This window comes from Seriola lalandi, unplaced genomic scaffold (genome assembly GCF_002814215.2).
Source record: "Seriola lalandi dorsalis isolate HSWRI2012SDOR001 ecotype SW California unplaced genomic scaffold, Sedor1 jcf7180002054573, whole genome shotgun sequence".
NCBI classification, from domain to species: Eukaryota; Metazoa; Chordata; class Actinopteri; order Carangiformes; family Carangidae; genus Seriola; species Seriola lalandi.
Genome location: NW_019525126.1, coordinates 120,044 through 140,168, shown reverse-complemented (window position 1 = coordinate 140,168; position 20,125 = coordinate 120,044). Strand labels below are relative to the sequence as shown.

General features: G+C 41.0%; 2 protein-coding genes across 2 annotated transcripts; one reads left to right on the top strand and one right to left on the bottom strand.

Annotated features, from left to right (window-relative positions):
* Positions 1-167: 167 nt before the first annotated feature.
* prph2la (peripherin 2-like a) lies at positions 168-3,231 on the top strand. The gene is made up of 3 exons (XM_023417262.2): positions 168-990; positions 1,706-1,952; positions 2,501-3,231. Exons 1-3 carry the CDS (start codon positions 410-412, stop codon positions 2,771-2,773), a joined length of 1,101 nt encoding a protein of 366 aa, XP_023273030.1. The 5' UTR covers positions 168-409; the 3' UTR covers positions 2,774-3,231.
* Positions 3,232-3,899: 668 nt separating this feature from the next.
* ubr1 (ubiquitin protein ligase E3 component n-recognin 1) lies at positions 3,900-19,789 on the bottom strand. Its single transcript, XM_023417261.2, has 47 exons — positions 19,739-19,789; positions 18,646-18,905; positions 17,505-17,583; positions 16,951-17,061; positions 15,548-15,675; positions 15,327-15,465; positions 15,133-15,195; positions 14,874-14,997; positions 14,654-14,761; positions 14,480-14,568; positions 14,294-14,392; positions 14,008-14,165; positions 13,818-13,917; positions 13,595-13,723; positions 13,312-13,492; positions 13,170-13,222; positions 12,964-13,074; positions 12,791-12,856; positions 12,570-12,671; positions 12,419-12,482; positions 12,207-12,331; positions 12,067-12,119; positions 11,880-11,982; positions 11,739-11,787; positions 11,461-11,615; positions 11,263-11,362; positions 11,067-11,170; positions 10,887-10,967; positions 10,375-10,556; positions 10,061-10,269; positions 9,847-9,946; positions 9,561-9,713; positions 9,365-9,465; positions 8,972-9,074; positions 8,741-8,889; positions 8,597-8,652; positions 8,411-8,507; positions 8,237-8,304; positions 7,884-8,031; positions 7,660-7,747; positions 7,169-7,305; positions 6,974-7,082; positions 6,814-6,870; positions 6,645-6,722; positions 6,377-6,547; positions 6,131-6,232; positions 3,900-5,515 (listed from the first exon to the last, which is right to left on the bottom strand). Exons 1-47 carry the CDS (start codon positions 19,781-19,783, stop codon positions 5,374-5,376), a joined length of 5,229 nt encoding a protein of 1,742 aa, XP_023273029.1. The 5' UTR covers positions 19,784-19,789; the 3' UTR covers positions 3,900-5,373.
* Positions 19,790-20,125: the final 336 nt, after the last annotated feature.

The window sequence follows — 20,125 nt, the reverse complement described above, 5'->3', positions numbered from 1 at the left end:
GCTTTTTCAACTGCGTTATGGGCTGTTGAACCGTTTGTCTCACATGTAGATTATTTCCTGTTTATATACAACTGATCATGTGTCATTGCATTTCGTCTCATCAGTGTTTCCCATTTCAAGAAATTGTGCTGTTAATGTGACAATATTTTTTTCACCACTGTAGCCTCGCGGAGCTGTCAGCTACGACTTTACAAACATAATGCAGCGTCCACACGATATTGATCATGACTACCAGGCTAAGCTGCTTATGAGAGGACCTTCAGTGAACTGTTCAACCAATCCCCCACCCGTTGGTCCCCGGCACCCCCTGGAGGATAACCTGTTCCTCTCCCCTGATCTACCTGTGGCCCACCTTTAATTCCCCCACCTCCCCGACTTAAAAGAAAAACTGACAGAGGATAAATACACGATGGCGGTCTTGAGGGTGAAGTTCACCAAGACCAAGAGGGACAAGTTGGCCCAGGTGCTGTGGATCCTCAACTGGATCTCAGTGGTGACAGGGGCCATCCTGTTCAGCCTGGGCCTCTTCCTCAAGGTTGAGATCAACAAGCGAGGAGAGCTTATGGCTGAGAGGGACATCCAGTATGTGCCCAATATGCTCATAGCCGTGGGCCTCATCGCCTGTGCCATCAACTTCCTGGGTGGGAAGATCTGTTACGACTGTGTGGACACCACCAAGTTCTTGCGCTGGAAGCTGATCATGCTGCCCTACATTATATGCACCTTCTTCTTCACCTTCTGTGTGCTGGTGGGGGCTCTGATGTGTTACAGCATGCGTGGGGAGCTGGAGGAGTCTCTGAACCTGGGGCTGACAGAGGCCATGAGGTTCTACAAGGACACGGACACACCAGGACGATGTTTCCTGAAGCGCACTCTGGACATGCTGCAGATAGACTTCCAGTGCTGTGGCAACAACGGCTATAAAGACTGGTTCCAAATCCAGTGGATCAGCAACCGTTACCTGGACATGTCTCAAAAAGAGGTGGTGGAGTAAGTGCAACCTGCAGAACGAGGGAACTGAATGTGTAAAGACTATAAAATGACATGAAAATGGACTGTACAGAAATTACTAACAAGAAAAAAAATTGTTTCATCCTTAATAAGGATTTCATTCTTAGTAACTAACAGAAGCAAAGCATAAAAACATTTCAGATAGTATAATCTAATAATAATTTTAACAATAAAAGTAGAATTATAAATTTCCAGATCCATGGAAAACATAACACAGTTAAGAATATTCCTGCCACTCTCTATTTTAGAATAAAAAGATACTAAATGAAGGATCACCATGAATTAGAATATGACACATTTAATATTTTTTAACTTGATGTGCAGTTAAGAGAAGGGGGGACAACTGTTGATAGAAATTATCACTAATATCTATAAATATATGTTTCTCATGTGTGACATATTGGTGGTTGACTGACGGGGAAAATCAACTATTACTAGTGGCAGGGTTGTTGCCTCTGTGTGTTTCTGAGCACACTATTGGATGTCCCCTGCTCTCTATAAAAAGTCAAACTACCCTTTCTTTTGCAAAATGAAAAAATGTATACATGTCCACCTTTTTTAATCTTCTCTGCTCCACTAATCACTTTCATACAGTCCCTCACAATGACAAGCTAAGATCTAATTTTTCACACACTGTAGCACCAAATCCATAAACACAGACTCTCAACTTTTCCTTCTTCTCCCTGCTGTCTAGTCGCTTAAGGAGTAACGTGGAGGGGAAGTACCTGATGGATGGAGTCCCCTTCAGCTGCTGCAACGTCAACTCCCCCCGGCCCTGCATCCAGCAACAGATCACCAATAACACAGCCCACTTCAACTACGAGCACCAGACGGAGGAGCTGAACCTGTGGATGAAAGGGTGTCGGCAGGCGCTGCTGGAGCACTACAACTACATCATGCAGTCCATCGGCCTCGCGGTCCTCATCACCTGGCTGTTTGAGGTGAGAAAATACAAGTTGGTACCGACAGAAGGTCATAGCGGTGAACTTAAAGGGGAACTCAACTAAAATTTACAAGGTGTGCTTGAAGGTGGTGGGAGGCACTACTGCATATGTGAAAAAAAATGAGCTTTTTGTGGCTCCAGAGAGAGCTGCACAAAGTCTGGTTAATTACCTCAAGTGATGTCACTTGAGTCAGTTGGTGCTTAGAAAAAATTCTGTTGGTGTGGAGTTAAAATTACCAGAGTTACCAGAGATAACTTAGTGCAGGTGTCACCTCAGCCTTTGCATTAACACTTGTATCCACTTCACACACTTGCAGTAATAATCCTTGCGTATTATCTCTGGGTTATCCATGTGCCACTTAAAGTGGACTCTCCTATTGTCCTCTACTCTGTTGCATTGGTTTCCAAAGAAACTGCCACAGACCTGCAGAAACAAAACATATACAATATTAGATCACACAATGATGGAAAAAAGATGACTTATTTGAATTTTAATACCATGATTTTTGCTCATGTTTTTGTTTGATCCTCTACATCTTGTTTCAGCTGTCAGTGTTGACAGGAGTCCGTTACCTCCAAACCTCCCTGGAAAACGTGCTGAGGCAGGGAGATCCTAACTCCGAGTCCGACGGCTGGCTGCTGGAAAACAGCTTCATGGAAACAGCCCGCACCAACCTGAACATCATCAAGAGCCTCGGCAAGAGCAATCAGATAGACACAGCCAACAATGGGGACCCCAACATTGATGTCCCCTCCACCTCCAAAGCACACTATGGGCCAGACAACGTGCCACCGAAGCAGATACCTGAAGCCAGTTGACCTTTTCTCCAATAAAAAAAAGCCCTCAGTGAACAGCATCGCTGAAGGCCAGACTTCTTACAGAGTCAAGAATTACAGCTGAGAACTACCTGTGCAAAGGTGTTTGTGTGTGTGGAAGATGAAATACAGTGTGGGAAATATCACACAATACATGATCCACTGACAATGCCTGTGTTTTTCAACCATAAACCACCATCAAATAAATGTACACATTTTACAATACATCTGTACACAACCGTACTATAGTCTGTTGTTTACAAATGACGTTGTTGCCTGTGTGTTGTGGTTTTGCAACACGTACTAAAAAGCTTTATACACCTGTTGGTTGCAAGACTTGAATCAAAATGATGATGACTAAGTAGTGATGAAGGTCCAAAATGGTACATATTAGTTTTTGTTTTGTTTTTTTTTTATTTGTTGCCTGATTTCACTTGAACATGTAAGAAATTACAGTCAAGAATTTATAGTTATCAATTTTTAGTGTTTAGTTAAATTTCACACATAAAGCATTGAGTGATTGCGCCTCAGATTAAATAGGCCTTGTAGAACCTGGAAGAGCATGATGATGAATTTTACATTAGTTATGTTTATTATACACTAATAGTATCATTTTTCGATTCCTTTCTGTGCATTTCCATCTGCAAATGTAATTCACATTCTTTATAGCAATCGTAATTGCACCAAGGGTAGTAAACAATCTAATAAGTATATTATGTTCTCGCTTTCACATTAGTTAAAAACACTTAACCAAACAGAAATCTACAAGTAATTTATAACAGATAAAGTTCCTAGAAGGTTCAAGCCGTCACTACAATGAATCTGATGTGCCTCAGCAGTGCCACCATGATCTAATTGTCAAATGAAAACACTTTTCGCTGGGATGAGCTACCAAAAGCTTGAAAATAAACCTTTTGAGCTGGCTTTGGAATGACTTCACTGTCTGTCATTGTCTTATGAGGATTTCAGACCAGTTCATTGCAGACTGGGCTTCTTTGTGTGTCTTTATTGGCTGGTGGCAGAGAGACGTTGCTGAGGTGAAGCATGTGAGTTAGTAATGCTGCAGTTCTGTCTATAAGATGTTAACGTGTTAATCATCTGGGGATCCCACATGATATACAAAACAATATTAATGATGAAGAATTTCTCATTCATTTATTCTGTATGCGAGCAAGACAAGAGGGAATTCAATGTCAAACATCCTGCATTGGGGTTCCTCCTTTTATACTGGTTTGCAGCCATTTACATTTTAGATAATAGAAATTATAACATCATTGCACTCTGATTGATTCAGGGCACAGGAACAGTCCATCTATAGATAGGCTAGTGTCTTTATTTCCACAGCCTGGAAGTCTCATGAAATACAGTCAAACAACACAAAAAGGAAAAAAGGATATATTCACACAACTTTTCCTGAATAGGAAGAGATATAACGAATGAACCTACTGAAATGATACCATACTAGATTGCTTTCAATAAAATGTACATTTCTCTCTTAAATAGAATATTGCAATAGGTTTTTTTTTAGGTTTTTTTTTTTTTTTTTTTTACTTATTTTGGTTTTTAAGTAAATAAAAACCACATGGAGAAATGTGACCAATAATCTGTTTGACAGTGGTCCCTTCAATAGGTTTCAACTATTACAAACATCATACAGTAAATATGTGATCATTATAATCAGTTTGGCTTAGGGTTTTCGTAAAATGGTGTCCTATAATATCATAGTATACTGGAAATATTTTCATACAATTCACTCCCTGATTCTTAAGGTTAGTGAGATCGTTTTTGACGAATTAATATTTCAATCAAAATGATTGAATATGCCATTCACAAAGCTTTAACATCTGCTTATCAATAAATGTATCCATATCAGGAAATCATGAAAGTAGGTAACTGCATACTTCTAAGAGCATTGAATCCGTTTAAACAAAACTTTGAAAATAATGTATATTCTATAAAGGTTTTATCCATAATATATGTCTATATGAGTAAAGGTGACAGTAGGTTATGGCGGACCATCCACATAATTGATGGGCAAAAACCAAAATGTGTGGGAAGACTGAACAAGCCTACACATTTCCAAATGAATGTACCCTCCAAAAGAGCATAATTCAATATTATAACTTATAACAGACCTTTTGTAACAGAAGAGAATGCAAAAAATTCACAGCATTACTCAGGAGAAAAATCAAATACATAAACTGATAACAGATGTTTGTCTTTATTTGAATGAGTCTCTTTGCAAATAACATTACTCAAGGAGAAACTCATTCTCACGGCAGACAATCAAATTAAAACAAGGCGACTTGGGTTTCCACATTATCCATCACCCTCCATTACTCATCCTCCTCTTTCTCTTGTGACTGTCCCACCTCTCTGGACTCCAGCAGGGGTTTTATCAGGGAGAGATTGGCTGCTCAGTCCTCCTTTGATTGTAGGAGGGTTGTTTGTTTGCGCGCGTGCGTGCGTGTGTGTGTGCGTGTGTGTGTGTGTGTGTGTCTGTGTCTGTGTGTGTGTGTGTAAGCTCGCCTCAGGAACACTGGAGCAGACTGTGCTCTATGGCTGTGCTCTTTATTTCCCGGCCACCACAGCTGGAGCAATCATCACAACATCTGCCACTCAAAGGCAAACATCACGTTGACCACCTCCAGGCTGCGGGCGATTTCCTCCAAGATGCAGTGCTGCTGCCACAGCTGGTTCAGCTTCCTGTAGCGCTCTGGGCAGAGGTGCAATGGATTGCCCCTTCTAGAAATTAAAACACAGACAACCCAAATGATTCAAGGGTTTGTCCAAAAGAACACAAAATATATTTAATGGGACAAAATTACTGTTTTTTTGTTAGTTATACATTTTCAGTAACAGTATTCTTGGATGACGTCACAATCTGCGCTATGGATGTATTTAAAGTATCGAAAGAAGGGCTCATTATGCCCCTGTGCTCATTGTGACATTAAATATTGTATTGCTAGTACTGATGCATTCATGTGAAGGAGGTATTGTAACTAAGTAAAATGTTATGAACTGGTTTGTTTATCTAGAACGATGCTTCATATGTTATAAGGTCATCATTCGTTTTGTATGTAAAATCTTGATCCTCAAACTAACCAGTAACTATAATAGTCGTATACATGCAGTGGAGCAAAAAGTTAAATATTTCCTTTTGAAAGATTGTGACATAGAGGTATATAACAGAAACACTAAAGTTCTTCAGACAACTGCAACTATAACATTCACTATCTGCAGGTGGAGGAAGTATTAAAATTGCAGCAACTATGTTTTCTTATTTTGCCTGTTGGAGGCAACATTGACGTATCTTCAATTCTGAGCTAAAAGTAATAACAATGCAGCAATGGTTCTTACACCAGGTGAGGATCAGTCTCCCCATAATCATCCAGGTAAGGAGCAGGGTATGTGCTTCCTCGAGTCTTACTGGCCATCAGAATAATTTCACACTCCCTTATCCTGTCAACATGAAATGATATAGCACATGTCATGCAAGACAGAATTACATCAAATAAAATCAAAGTCAAATAATTAAGTTAAAAAAATATTTTTGAACTGACAAAAAAAAAAAAATATCTCAAAAGCCCAGGATTGATGACCCACCTGAGGAACATTCCCACACCAGCTCCACAGGTAGCAGCGTGGGCGGTGCAGGCTCCCACATCTTCCCCATCCAGCTGACTGAGACAGCAGGAGCTCTGAGAGCAAAGCATGGCCCCACAAAACAGGCACAGGGTCGGGTGCTTCCTCTCATCATCTGTAGACTTGGGACACCTGAGGACAAAGCGCAGAGGAGACAAGCGGGTTGATCATCTACGGCAGATTTTCTTCTAACAGATGGTGAATGAACTGACTTAAATTCTCTTCTTACTGAAAATGACTGGCTTGATTGAGGAGAGCACTGTAATCCTCAGGAAGATCAATCAGACGATTCCTTCCCCTGGGGTATCTGGAGAAAGAGTTTATTCATCAATTATAAGGACTTGCTTTTATTACAAAACAGAAGTGGGGCTGAATTAATACAAAAGCCAAAAGTCTACCTGACTGTCTGGATTTTGCCTTTCAGGGCTTTGGTTATAGCTGGGTTCCCACACCACCTATGAAAGACAAAATATTGTCATAAAACTGCTCCCCTCTTCAGCAAATACGAAAACATCATTGATCAGATACATTGACCGTACCTTGATGTTGATCACCTACCTCTGCATCAGTGGACTAACAGTGTCTCTGTGCTCCTGGAAGAGCTGGAACACATTGGAGGGTAGTGACAGGTAACTGCATAGTGCCTCCATCTGTCCTTGAGAGGTAACTGCAATAGACAAAAAACATCAGCTTGAGTTCATGTATCATCACAGACTGTATATTATGATGATAACATACTTTGTTTTGACCTACCAGAAGTACTAGAAAGCTCCTCTGGAGGATGTACACCAGTAAGGCAATTGAAAAAGAGAGCAGCACAGCGCAGGAAAGGTTCAATTCCTCTCCTCACTCTTTCTGCCACAGAGCTGCCAGACACATCTGGAACCAGCCTGACGAGCAAAACACAGAACAATCGGTCAAACAAGCTGAAGACAACAGCGAACAAAGGAGCAATGTCTGCTCCCACTGAGTGGGAATTTGTTTCGGTTACAAACAGACAAGGCTGATTCTTGTCAGGTTTTATTATGAAGCAGGCTGATGAAAAGTAACTGTCCCATTCTGCCTTGAATATCAAACTGCTCACACACCCGGTGAAAATGTCTGAATTAATGAATTTTTGTAGGTAAAAGAAGATCTCGTACTAATTTATACTTATTTTCTTAACCATATACGTTTGTCAAACTAAAAACAAAAATTATGGTTGTGTACAGTATTTTAGCAGATAAAAAAAATAGAATATGTACCTTCCAGTGTGTTGTGACACTATATTGTAGAGCTCTGCTGCTGCTCTCACCTCCTCTGTCTCCTCTGCACCAGCTACTGGACTGAAATCTGCACAGAAATGAATCATGAATCATCCTCATCATTAAACAGCATTCTGACGTAGTTCAGAAAGTGGTAGTAGGACTGTTAGTAGTAGTGGTATTGTTCGACCAGATTGTATGGTTGAGGTTGTTTCTGTTCGTACCTGTAGAGGACAGGAGGACCTGTAGTATGTGTGCCATGGTGACCAGATGCAAGATGTGCAGGTGGTTGTAGGCAGAGCTGACAGCAGATGGCTGTAAGTCTACAGCCTCCTCCTGGTACAGTGAGGGTATAGACAACACCAACCCCACCTGACAAAACACACATCCATTACATACACTATTATAAGGTTCTCACATACAGAGTCTTTATTTGGATAAACTTTTTTTAAATTTATAGTAAAAACTGAAAAAAATGTCAAAATGAAAACCCCATCATGATGTTTCATCATTTGCTCAGAGATGAGGTCAAGCTCATATTCTCTCAACTGAGCAGTTCCCTTTATAGGAGACTTACCAGAAGATGGAAGAAGTCCACCTCAAGGAGGGACGGGGTGTTTTTTCTGCTCATGACCGGCAGCAAGACTGGGAAGAGAGACCACAGTTTTAACAACCGGGACAAGTCTATAGTCATAACCATTTGATACATACATTGAGAGTTGATCTGAGTGTGCTTAGATGGACCACCTACCCCCCAGCATGTCTGTGAAGTGCCTTTGGATTACAGCCTGAGAGCTCTTAAGTCTCTGGGAAGCTGAAAACTGAACTATTGCCTTTAGACCTGCAAGCTAAAATAGAGGAGAATTTCACAAATATGATCATAATTTGCTAATATGTGACATTCGTTCAGTTCAGTTGTCAGTACATGGCATCAAACCTGTCTGTTTTGTAAGGACCCGAAGAGCGATTTCTCCCCTTCCTGCAATATGTTTTCTGTGGAGACATAGAAATGGGAATTTAGGTATTACAAAAAGAAAAAGGGACAAAGGGATAGAGAGACGCTGAAAAGGCCAATGCTTACCTATGGCCTGAATAGTGAAGGCACATGTGTTCCAGGCCATGAGGGGCACACGAGGACACAGCTCATTGGGCGCTGTCTGCAGTCCCACCCTGTGGACCGTGGTGGCGCACACAACCAGCATCTCTGCTATGCTGTCTGAGAACTTCCTCCTACATACAACAAGCAGTAGAAAATTCAGAACTGGAAACACAGATACTTGAGTTATAGTCAGGAACTGACAGTTTCACTCACGGTTCTTGTACTCCATAGCTGAGAATGGATCTAAAGTCTGGCTGGCCCTCTCCACACAGGGCCATCGCTTCCCCATCAGAACTATTGCCCTCTGTGTTGCAATCTGCAAGAGAGAAAGTGAAAACCATCAATTATCTCAGGTTACATGATTTTTTACCAGAGTCTCACACATTACAAACAAATAGGCATAATGACATTTGATGGTACTCTGATAAATAATTACTGAAGCAGTAGAAGTGATTAGACCAAATAGCAAAGTTATCGAGCGGTATCTGAACCTGAAACATCCAACACACAACACCAATGCCATATACGGCAATGCCTTTTCCTTTGCCACTGCTGTTCACCCAGATGACAACATGCAATTACTGTATGCTCAGTATGTCTTCTTACCATTATCCTGAGTGACTGACTTGAGTCCTTTAATCCTAGCAGAGAGGATCTGGATCCAGCGAGGCATGGTTAAATGCTGTCCAATTATCTCTGCATTCTCACTGCACGCAGGACATAGACACTTAAATTACTTCTGAACATTTGTACAACCAACAGTCCATTACAGATTGGCCTGAAGAAGGTGGAATGGACTTACTAGTTAAACATTAGTGGTTCCAACGGGATGAGAGGGACAACAGTATTGCACAGAGACTTGCACAGGGGACACAGGTACTCCCCATTCTCCAGGTCGATGATCAGCTCAGCATGGAGACGGTTCCTGGTCGTATTCTGGACTGCCTCAAAATATCTGAAAAATGCAGAGAATAACACGTAATTGGCAAATTAACTGTCAATGCTGCGTTTTAGTGGACTACACACAATATCAGAGGAGTACTGTCAAAATGGTAAAAATGGCCAAATTTGTTCTTGTAATGACTCACTTCTGCCAACAAGTGGCATGCATGACATGTCCGCAGCTGCCAGTGTGGGTCCCCACTGCCAGTTCAGGCGGCATGAGGAGGGGATATGATGTCCCTGGCCCTTTAAGGGATAAATACAATGAACATATGAGTCATATGAATCTGATACTGACTTTTACCCATGAACCTGTAGCTGCCAGTAGTTAATTGAAAGGTTTGCTGAATGGAGACTGACCATCTGCTCTGTTGGTCAGTATCTTTCCTCTGCACTGTGTCAGCACTGTGGACCTCTGGACACACGCAGTCAGTACCATGGCTGGAGCCTGAGCCACTACCTCCTGCTCTTCCTGGCAAAGAATACAGGTCAGCACCTCCCTCTCAGCCGGGGTTGACCCTCGGTGGGGCCCAACGGCTACACACAGCTCCCTCTGCTCCATGGCACAGCTAGAGAAATAAACAGAGCTAGAATTAATGGAATTAATTTCATATAGATCTTCACCTCTCGTCTTCAAAACAAACCCATAGTGTTGTTGCAATGGCTCTGCTCACCTATCACTTGTTGTAACAGGCTCTCCCTGTGTCCCACTGTCAGGCATGTTGTCGTACAGCATCTTGTTTGACTCAATGAAGTTCTTCTGCATTGCTGACATTTGGGCCATAATCTTCTGACGGTGGAGTTTGGCTGCCTCTGCCTTCCTTTTCCGCTCGGCTTTTTCTTTGTCCTGAGCGCTCTGGACCAACCAAAAACAAGTCAGAGGATAAGATTTCTCAGTATCATGAATGCAGTTGAGTTTCTGCAATGTTGAGTGTCTTGTTTAGAGTCTGGTGTTTCATTGTATTGCTGCAGTAAGACTTTGATCAGTGAAGATTTATCATTATCATCATTATTATTATTATCATTATTATTATTATTATTAATAATCGAAATAATATTATTATTATTATTATTATTTGTCTCTAAGGAAGAATATTCACTAACAGGTGGCAACATAAATGTATATATATATTACGTGAAATTGCAAATGTTTTACAATTATCATTCATTGTTTTGTTTTTTTTACCTCTTCTGGCTTGGTTGTCTCCACACTCATGGAAGCTGTTGGACTGGACTTCTCTCTAAGGCACTTGACAATCTCAAACATCTAGAAGAAAATAAATTGGAAAATAATCCAAAAAGCTGATAATTAATATTTAATGATATATATATATATATATATATATATATGACAAAAATATCCTACCTGTAGGACCCATTTCACCATGTCTTTCTGAGCTTCAAGGGAAGGAAGAGCCTTAATTTTTGACAACAAGAGGAACACTGACTTGCCATGTTCTGAACCAATTCCTGGAAGAGAACAAGAGACATTCATTTCACAAAAATCCCAGAATCTAGCAATTACATATATTTGAAAACTATGATAACTGGTTTTTACTCACTGCGAGCCTTAAGGCTGAAATCAAAGGTCACTTCTTCTACAGTCCTGTCCTCAAGCTGTGTTTTCTCTTCAAGCAATGCCTGACCAATCAGGTGCAGGGCCTGTGTGGTAAAGGTATGTGTGTTATTACAAGTCTTCCTGAGAGACAAACAGTAAAGCAGAGCAGGGTAAAGGCTGTAAAGTTGGATGTCATGTGTACCCTCTGGATCATGGCTTCTGTCCAGTGAGTAGCCCGGTCCTCTGCAGCTCTCTGGAGGACGCGTCTCAGGATGTGGATGATAATGTCACAGCAGAACAGACGCACTATGTTGGAGAAAGCCGGGCAGAAGGCTGGGGGCACCGGAGGACGCAGAGCTGGGAACAAAATAACAAACAGAAGGAATGTCATTAGAGCTGATTCATTATAAACCAGAGTGGAGAATTTCATCACACCAAGGAGCAAGACAGAGGCCTGTGCAGAACAAAGATGTTGGTCACCTTTATCATTGCCCTCCTGAGACCTCCTCTTCTTCTGAGACTCTTCTGCCTACAACAAGTGAAAAATAAGAATGAGCCGAGGGATATTGAACAGAAGTTGTGACAATTGAATGTAAGACTGGTGATGACACATTGCGTTACCTTGCTATGCTGGGATCTGGAATAATGGTAGAAGAAAGGGTTGAATTCTACCAGACGCTCTTTTTTTACTTCATATAGTCCGTGTCCTGACACTCCTGGTTTTCTAAAAGCAGAAGACACAGATTAAACCCACGCAAACATTATTGTCAAGATAACACTCATGACTTGTTTCACCGTCTTTACGTACTTGAAGGTGGAAACTTTGGTAATGACTGTCTCCAGGCCTGTTTCATGGCTTTCCTACAAAGAAAACATTTGATATTAGTTTGTAATATTCCTTCTCGAATGAAAACTCATCATTCAGAGATATGGCATTACGCAACTTACATTCTCTGGCAGGCCTTTGACCAGACTGCTATGAGCCATGGGCTCAATGCACAACAGATGGACAACCTCCCTCATTGTCACATCCTCTCTGGTCACCTGACTTAACCCGGGGACATAGCGCTCACCTGGAAACACAACGCTGGTCAGACACTACAGTGTGGTTCATATTTCACTCAGTTACCATGTATGATTAGTAGAATGTGACACTGCACCAACGATGATGATCAGGAGGTACAGCATCTCTTCTGTCAGTCGATTCCACTGTGTCAGCTCGTCCTGTAAAATTAGTTGCATTTCATTAATAAGGGCAACATTTGACGGCACAAGTTTTTTTTTCTGAATAAATATTGAGGTGTTACTTACCTGGTCCTTGCTTGAACAACTTCCATTAAAATAATCAAAGAGCTCGAATCTCAACAAGATCAGCATGAGGAAGTGGTTGGGGTCCATTTTTGAAGCAGTTATCTATAAAAAAAAAAAAAATTAAAAAAAATTTGTGGTGAGGGTCACATGTCACCATATTGTGTTTGTACATATTCAAAAACTGTGAAGTGCAATAGCAGGAGAAAATGATTGCCACCAACCTGAAGCATGAGGATGTCCTTGTCATACATCTCTTCCCTGCATTTCACATCCTGGTAGTAGTAGACCTGATCATGCGAAAACAACTACTTTAGTTGTAATTTATCAACTGAAGAAATAATAACAGAAAGCAGAATGAAGATAACATCTTGTGCATCCAAACAAAGTAGCATACCTGGCTGACCAATGAAAGCCCATTTCTCCGCCACATTTCGGCTGAGACCTGAGCAGCCAGCACCACACAGCGTAGAGGATGCTCCGCCAGCTGCGTGTAGTCATAACTCTCCTGCAACAGAGAGAAAAATATTATTCTCTTATGTCAGCAGTGACAATTAATACTATTCATTCAATGCTGTAGGTGCTTTTTTTCATGTCACTTACAGGATTGTCCAAATGTTCAATTGCCCCTGTTTTGCACAGAAGTACATACAGGCCTGTGGATCAGAATATACAGAGTAGTAAGTTCACAGTTTACAGAAATAATACGAATAATTTACTGAGTCTACAATATTAGTTCTCCTACCAGCCAGAAGCCTGGAGATTGGCAGATGTATGCTGACAGGCTCCTGAGACACTTTGTACGGACGAACATGGAGGATGTGCTTGCACATGTAGTAGTCAGTGGCCTCCTTTCTGAAGGACTGATTATTGCACTGCATCAGGAATTCATGACACTCTTTAAAAGTGAGCAGCAAGATCTCGTCCTGAAGGGGCAGACATAAGCTTGTAAGGGGGTTTGATGGTTACAATCCCTCCGGCTGTGGGATAACTTTATCGTTTGATGGACAAATAACACAACAACTCACATCAGAGGAACACCAGTCCTGAAACATAGCAAGAATATGGCGCAGCTGGATCTGAAGAGAAAAGCCGGCTTCCCATTCTGGTTCTACTGCGATGTGTTGTCCAAACTGGCGCTTCACCTCCTCCATACCCTGATAAGGAAAGTGAAAGAAGGGTCACCATAACTTGATGTGTTTTGCTATTACATGTTATCAAAGAATGAATCAGGGTCTGGACAATCATTACCTGCATGCACTTGAGAAGCCCAAGAAAGACTTTGAATCCCTCTAAGAACTCTCTCCGCAGCTCTGTAGTCCATATTGCGGGTTTACTGATCAGAATATACCTGAGAGAGACAGAGGTTAGGTCTTTGACAGATGAAGATCAAGAACTTTAAGATTAAATAATTAGTTAAAACTCCAGCCTGTTTAATCACCTGAGGTCGTGGAAGATGACCTGGATGCGTGAGAACTTGTCTGAGTTGTAACCCAGGAAGAAGAAACGATTGCTGTCATCCAGATGTTCACGCAGCAATTCCATAACGGTATCAACTACCACCTTAATGACATTTCCTTCTTCAATCAACTGTCTGGCCTAGAGAAGAGATGGATGTTAAGTGATGGTACAGACACAAAGTGTCTTCACAAAGAAGTAAAAATATTAATGATGTGCCATACTAACACTATAATACAGTATCCACATATATGGGAAACAAGACTTACCAGTGTGGGTACAGTGAAGATCTGAACAGACAGAGCAGTGATGGATATGCTCCTCTCATGGTCATCATGGATGAAGTCCTTCTGTAGCTGCTTATAGTGCTGAAAAGACAAAGATGGGAAATATATTAACTTAAGTATCAACAACTGAGAAAAAGTTTTTAAAGTATTGATTTTTTTTTTTTTTACCTTTGTAAACTCAATTGCAAAAAGCCTCTTAGACTCTGTCTCCATTAGCATGCTACAGAAAATCAGCTCATGTACTATCTTGCGAGCTCCTTTAGAAAACAAAAATAAAATGTCACGTTAGTGTCATAAGGAACTGAGTTTAGATTAATCTACTACAATCAAAGATCAACTTGCCTTTGTACATCTTGGCATCGTGCAGCATGAGTCTGCTGATGAGACAAGGATGGTCTCCATCTGTGTTTGGCTCGAGTGCCACCTGACAGAAGGCCTGCCTGAAGCCAGCTGCACAAAGAATCACGCGCGGTACACAGTCACATAACATTCAAGGTAATATGTACAACTGAACAGTAAGGTGTAGATATGTGTAACATGGTGTTGACAACGATGGCAGCACCTGAGTAACAGATGATCTTTTGGAACCAGGAGCCGAGACGCACAGCAAAGGTCTGATGAGCCATTACTGCTGCGTGAAGGATCTCCACACGCAGAGGCTGCAGGGAAATGTGCTCAGAGTTGGACTGCAAAACAGCAGTGAAAGAGTTATAGTTCACCGAGATGTGCAAAACTCTACAATGATCTCAGGTTCAAGGGTAAACATCATCAATTTCTAAATGAATGTTTAAATAGGTGTAGAGTCTGTGGCTGGTATTTACCCTGATAAGGTCTTTTGCTTGCTGGCAGGAACGAAGGGGTCCTCTCTTTACTGCACGCCGACCCTGTGCAACAGTGAAGAATAATACATAGTAGGGTAATCTGCAAGTGATAGGATGAGTGCAATTATGGGAACTGATTCAAATTAATTTCCTTTTGATAGTAGTGTAAAGAAAACAGATAAAACCAAAAGTACCTCTTTGTCAATAAGTGCTGTGTGTGTCTGTGCTTCAGCCTGATCACAGTTAACAGAACGCTGCAGGGTGTAGATCACATGGTCGTACGAGTGGTGCTCATCATTGTACAGTACACAGTAGTATGCATTGTCTTTTTGTCTGCATGGATGGAGAAATACACTGTTAAAGGAAAGCTTTGCATATGGATCTATGCATTTGCATGGGATCCAACAGGCCATACCGGGGCTGGAGTTCAGCTGATAGGTCAAAGCTCTCCTCCCACACCAAGAAATCTGTGACGTAGTGCAGCAGAACCCGGAGCAGCTTCTCAGCACGCTCATATAACTCAGGCTCCAACGCACACTCATCCTGCACAAAATGAGAGAATAACACAGGACTCACATTGTTGAACATTCTCAGGAGGTGTCTTGTTCCAGAAATAACATACTTGAAATACTGTCTTTGACATATCAGGAACATTTCTCACACATTTTCGAACAACAAATTGTTAGTTGTTAGTGACATCAATACTGAACCTGGAGTGATGTTTCTATAAGTGAAATTTCTTGTTTTCTTTGTCTTCTTTCTTGTATTTCTTAATACAGTAACTTTCCAAGATGAAGACAAAAAAGCATCTTCAACACAAATATGCATCATTACAGAAACTGGAGCCAATCTGACATGGAAAAAGCTTGCTGTAATAACATTTACTAATTCCCGACTTCCTGCGTAACCAGTAGTAACTCTATGATGTGACAGGAAACTGGTCTAAATATTTTGCTTAATATGAGTAAAACAGACAGCTGGCCTGGTGACATTAATCAAATCCCCTGAGAACAAATATCCACATAGCAGCCAAGTATTTCATACAAATCCCTGACAGTTAACATACAAACTAAACAAAACATACAGTGAGTCTGTGTATTTACACCAGACTCATCGTCACACCGCTGTGTGAGAACAAGCTCTGGAATCTACCGCAATCTAAACTAGAAGTGAGTGGTCTGAAACAGCATGATGGGTTTTCATGTTCAGTGTGGAGATACTATTATGGTCATGTGATGTGTCACTGCTTGTTAAGCATAGGTTCAGATCTGATGTAGAAAACACAAAGCAGCCTGCCAGAGATGGGCCAGTGATATCTCTGTTAATAGAAGCACCTGCTGTTTATGGAAAAAGGAACAGAGCCGTCAAGCTGCATGTTCGCTCAAAGCCCCCCAAGCATGATCTTATCAGAGGAAAGCCCAAACACTGTGATCAGCAAAGAAAGGCCAGACAAACAAGTGCTGAAAAACCAATCATCACAATGTGTCCCAGCAGCAGTGAGGTGTAAACTGAATTCATCCTTGCACAATTCAGCAGGATTTAAGCTACTGAAGAAAGGCTGCTTTCAACCAGTCTCACCCACAACTTTTTTCCTTGAGGTTACTCGCACTCAATCACCCTCCCAAATCTCTTAACCTAGTTATAAATTTTCTCAATTGGTGCAGTGCTTTTCTTTCTCATTTCCGGAGCCAAAGTCACAGCCAAGAGAGCAGCATCCACGACTAAGATGGGAAAATAAGCATTCCGGGGTACACTGACACAGAATGGGACAAGTACGCCCCTCCCACATCCCTCTTTCCGCTCTATTATGTAACTCACCGTTACCATGGCAGTGGCTGCCCCTGGGTCGTGTTTGGAGCAACAGGGGCCGATCTTCCAAGCTTCTACATCCCCACAATCACAGAACCCCCCGCCTGATGACGCGTGCATCTGGGAAAAAATGCACATACTGTACTGTCACTGTCAGCAATTAAGTTATACAACTGCTGTAGCTGTGGGAATGCAATATTGTGCAATTTGGCCTATAATGATTTAGAAATAATCAAACATTGATCTTTGTGCATCTAAAATATGTTGTCCTTTTTCCCAAAGTTTAAGAGGCATGCAGGAGGCTAATCAAGTTGGCATTATAACACACTGTGCACAGAAGTGAATCACAGAGCCCATACAAGGGAAAGGTAAGGATGCTTCAGTATGTGTGGGCCCATATAGAAACGTCAGATCTCAGAACAGAAATCTAATGCTGAGCAATTTTCTATTCAACTCATTCATAATTATTCAAGAGGAGACAAGCTGACTCATTAATATACTCAAATAAAACATGTTAAATAAGATTTCATTAAAGATGGAAAAATACTTGTATTGACACCAACCTTGTAACGATGGCTTTTGTGCACACTATCCTGGAAGCAATCCATGCACAGGACACACGTGGGATCTATAGCACAATCCCTGCAATAAGTACAAAGGGACTGGTTACTTGTTTGAGCAAATGTCAAGTAAAATGTATTATCTGAGGTTAAAGATGCCACTCTAAATGTCTAAACTATCGCTGGTTGCCATCAAACCAAACTGCACACTGAGCTCTCCTGGACTTTTTCAGTGTAAACATCCAGTGTAAACTTGATGAGCATGTGAACTTTATTTGTATTTTGTGTTGATACTGACTCACTCGCCACTGGCTGTATATTATATTGATTATATTTTCATAGAATTTATTTCAGACAATGGCAAACATATACTTGTCCCATGATATATTACATGTTCCTGTTTCTAGTGTCTCTATGTGCTTATTGTAATAACAACCTTGAGTTTATTTGAGGTAACATGCACACAGAAACTGAGACCCTTTAACTTTATTCCTCAAGTTATTTTAAAGTTACTTATCACTGTTATGTTAAAGTATATTTTTTGTATTCGTCAATTTATTAAGATTTTTTGTCCTAAAGCATATTGACACCCAGGGGTGCCATGTTGCAAAACTAACAAGCAGATGTACACATTTATGTGAGTGATATGGAATTTCACATCATTAAGGTCCACTCACGCACTGTCCCATATTGAAACCTGAAACCTGAGAGAGTCTACTCATTAACTATTTATTTCTAACACTTAGCCTAAATACTGTGGTGTTGATGTGTAATTAGATAATTGTAGAGCTAAAACCTATTGAGGCCAAACTATTCTCACTAGAAGCATTTAATGATATCAAATAGCCTCCATGTAAATATGTTCCTGTCTTAGAATGCTGTAGCTTTATAACTCATCCAGGATAACCAGAGTCTATTGGGGGTGAGTGCTATAGGCTTCAGATATTTTTTATAGATTCCTATTTCACGCTTAATTTCTAGTAACAATGAAAACAATAATTTTTTATGTACATCTCAACATTGATCAGCCAGTACTCAAAATTACTAACAAGATTAAATAAATATTTAGTATTTTATCATAACTACTATTACTATTGTGGTTACAACTTTATTTATTACAGAGCATCAGAGGGTCTACTCAGACCTGCAGGAGTAGACAGTCTCTCCCTCTTTGAAGACTCGTCCACAGAGCTGGGAGGAGGTGCTACCCTGTTTGAGCTTCTCCAGACCCTCCTGAGGATCTTCTCCAAATAAAAAACACTCCAAGGGATAGAGGAGTCGGCTCTGCATGAGATCCTCTTCCTCCTGAGGGCTGAACTCTTTCCTCAGGCAGAAGATCTGAGGCACCTGCTCCTTCAGGTAGCGGAGCAGCTCCGCCCTGCTGTCTGCAGCCTCCAGCCATTTCTGAAGGACGACAGAGAAGAGCATGACTCGTTTATCAATGACTCACATATCCACCAACTGACACACAACCACATAGATTAGCCACTATTCTCATTGATGTGCAGATAAATATTTACCTTTAGCAATACATCATCATGTTCACTGATCAATTGAAACTTATAATATTGGTATAAGTGTATGTGAAAATATACACTTTTATGACGAGGGTGGAAAGGTCTCAAATTATATCATTTTCATATTGTTCGTTTTGTTTGTTGTACTGCATCAAGTCAATTTCCCCACGAGTGCCAAAGTGTAAATAATAAACGTTGGTAAAACCATATCTAGATAAGTCAGTTTCACTTTCAATATAACGTTGGACCATAGTTTATGACTGACACAACGCAACAAGAGTTTGAGGGCCGAAAAGTTGGGGCCATGATGCTCAAATTTTTTTTAAACTCACAGCCAACTCATGTTCAACTCATGCTGAGGCGCTTTGGACAAAAGCGACCACCAAAATACCACCGGATGGAGATTGACACACTTCGGAGAACGCTACCACATTTTCCCCGACTGCCTTGTCAACTAAGATACGTGCTGACTCCAAAGCCAGCAGCAACCACTCACTGTTGGTGAGCAGTACATATTGTAGCCTTTGCAGATACATTTGAACCATTTAGATAGCTAGCACAGGAGCTAGTTAGCCACGACTGCTAGCTTGGTCAGTATTACATCCTTTGACTGCGCCATCAACCCGTATTGTCCAAAGGAACTAACACATTATACTTCAGCATTTTGTCCGTGAGCCAGAGTAAACACTGTCAGCTGTATTAGCACTTTAAAAATCTTACCTTGCTGAGCTCCAGTCCGTCTGGGGATTTCTCACCCTCCGCCATATTCCATTTGCCGTAAAGAAGGTGTCGCTAGGAGACTATTCCCCTTGTAATCAAAGCCTTTTGCGACGCTATTAGACCATAATTGAAATAGTCAGGCATATTTATGTGTAGGAAAGCGCTCACACTTTAGTCTGTTGATCAAATAAGACACTTATTTGACAATCTGTCCGTTTTTTTTCTATTAGGAAGATGTCCCTTGTCAAAATAAACATTTTGTAAACAAAAAAAAAATCTCTGAATCGCCCTCCGGTGATACAAGGTGGTACGATTTAAGTTTTTGGATCATTGTTTCCATCTATAGTAGTTACATTGCTCTCTATGTCCCTGTTAGGCAGTGATTTC

Bases quoted from the DNA above. Each gene is read 5' to 3' on its own strand.
- prph2la (XM_023417262.2), top strand. From the start codon at position 410: ATGGCGGTCTTGAGGGTGAAGTTCACCAAGACCAAGAGGGACAAGTTG. The intron at 991-1,705 runs GTAAGTGCAACC...CCTGCTGTCTAG, and splicing joins TCTCAAAAAGAGGTGGTGGA to TCGCTTAAGGAGTAACGTGG. The intron at 1,953-2,500 runs GTGAGAAAATAC...ATCTTGTTTCAG, and splicing joins TCATCACCTGGCTGTTTGAG to CTGTCAGTGTTGACAGGAGT.
- ubr1 (XM_023417261.2), bottom strand. From the start codon at position 19,783: ATGGCGGAGGGTGAGAAATCCCCAGACGGACTGGAGCTCAGCAAG. The intron at 15,196-15,326 runs GTACTTTTGGTT...ACTGTTGCACAG, and splicing joins CAGCACTTATTGACAAAGAG to GGTCGGCGTGCAGTAAAGAG. The intron at 12,120-12,206 runs GTAAGTTGCGTA...TTTTCTTTGTAG, and splicing joins TCAAAGGCCTGCCAGAGAAT to GAAAGCCATGAAACAGGCCT.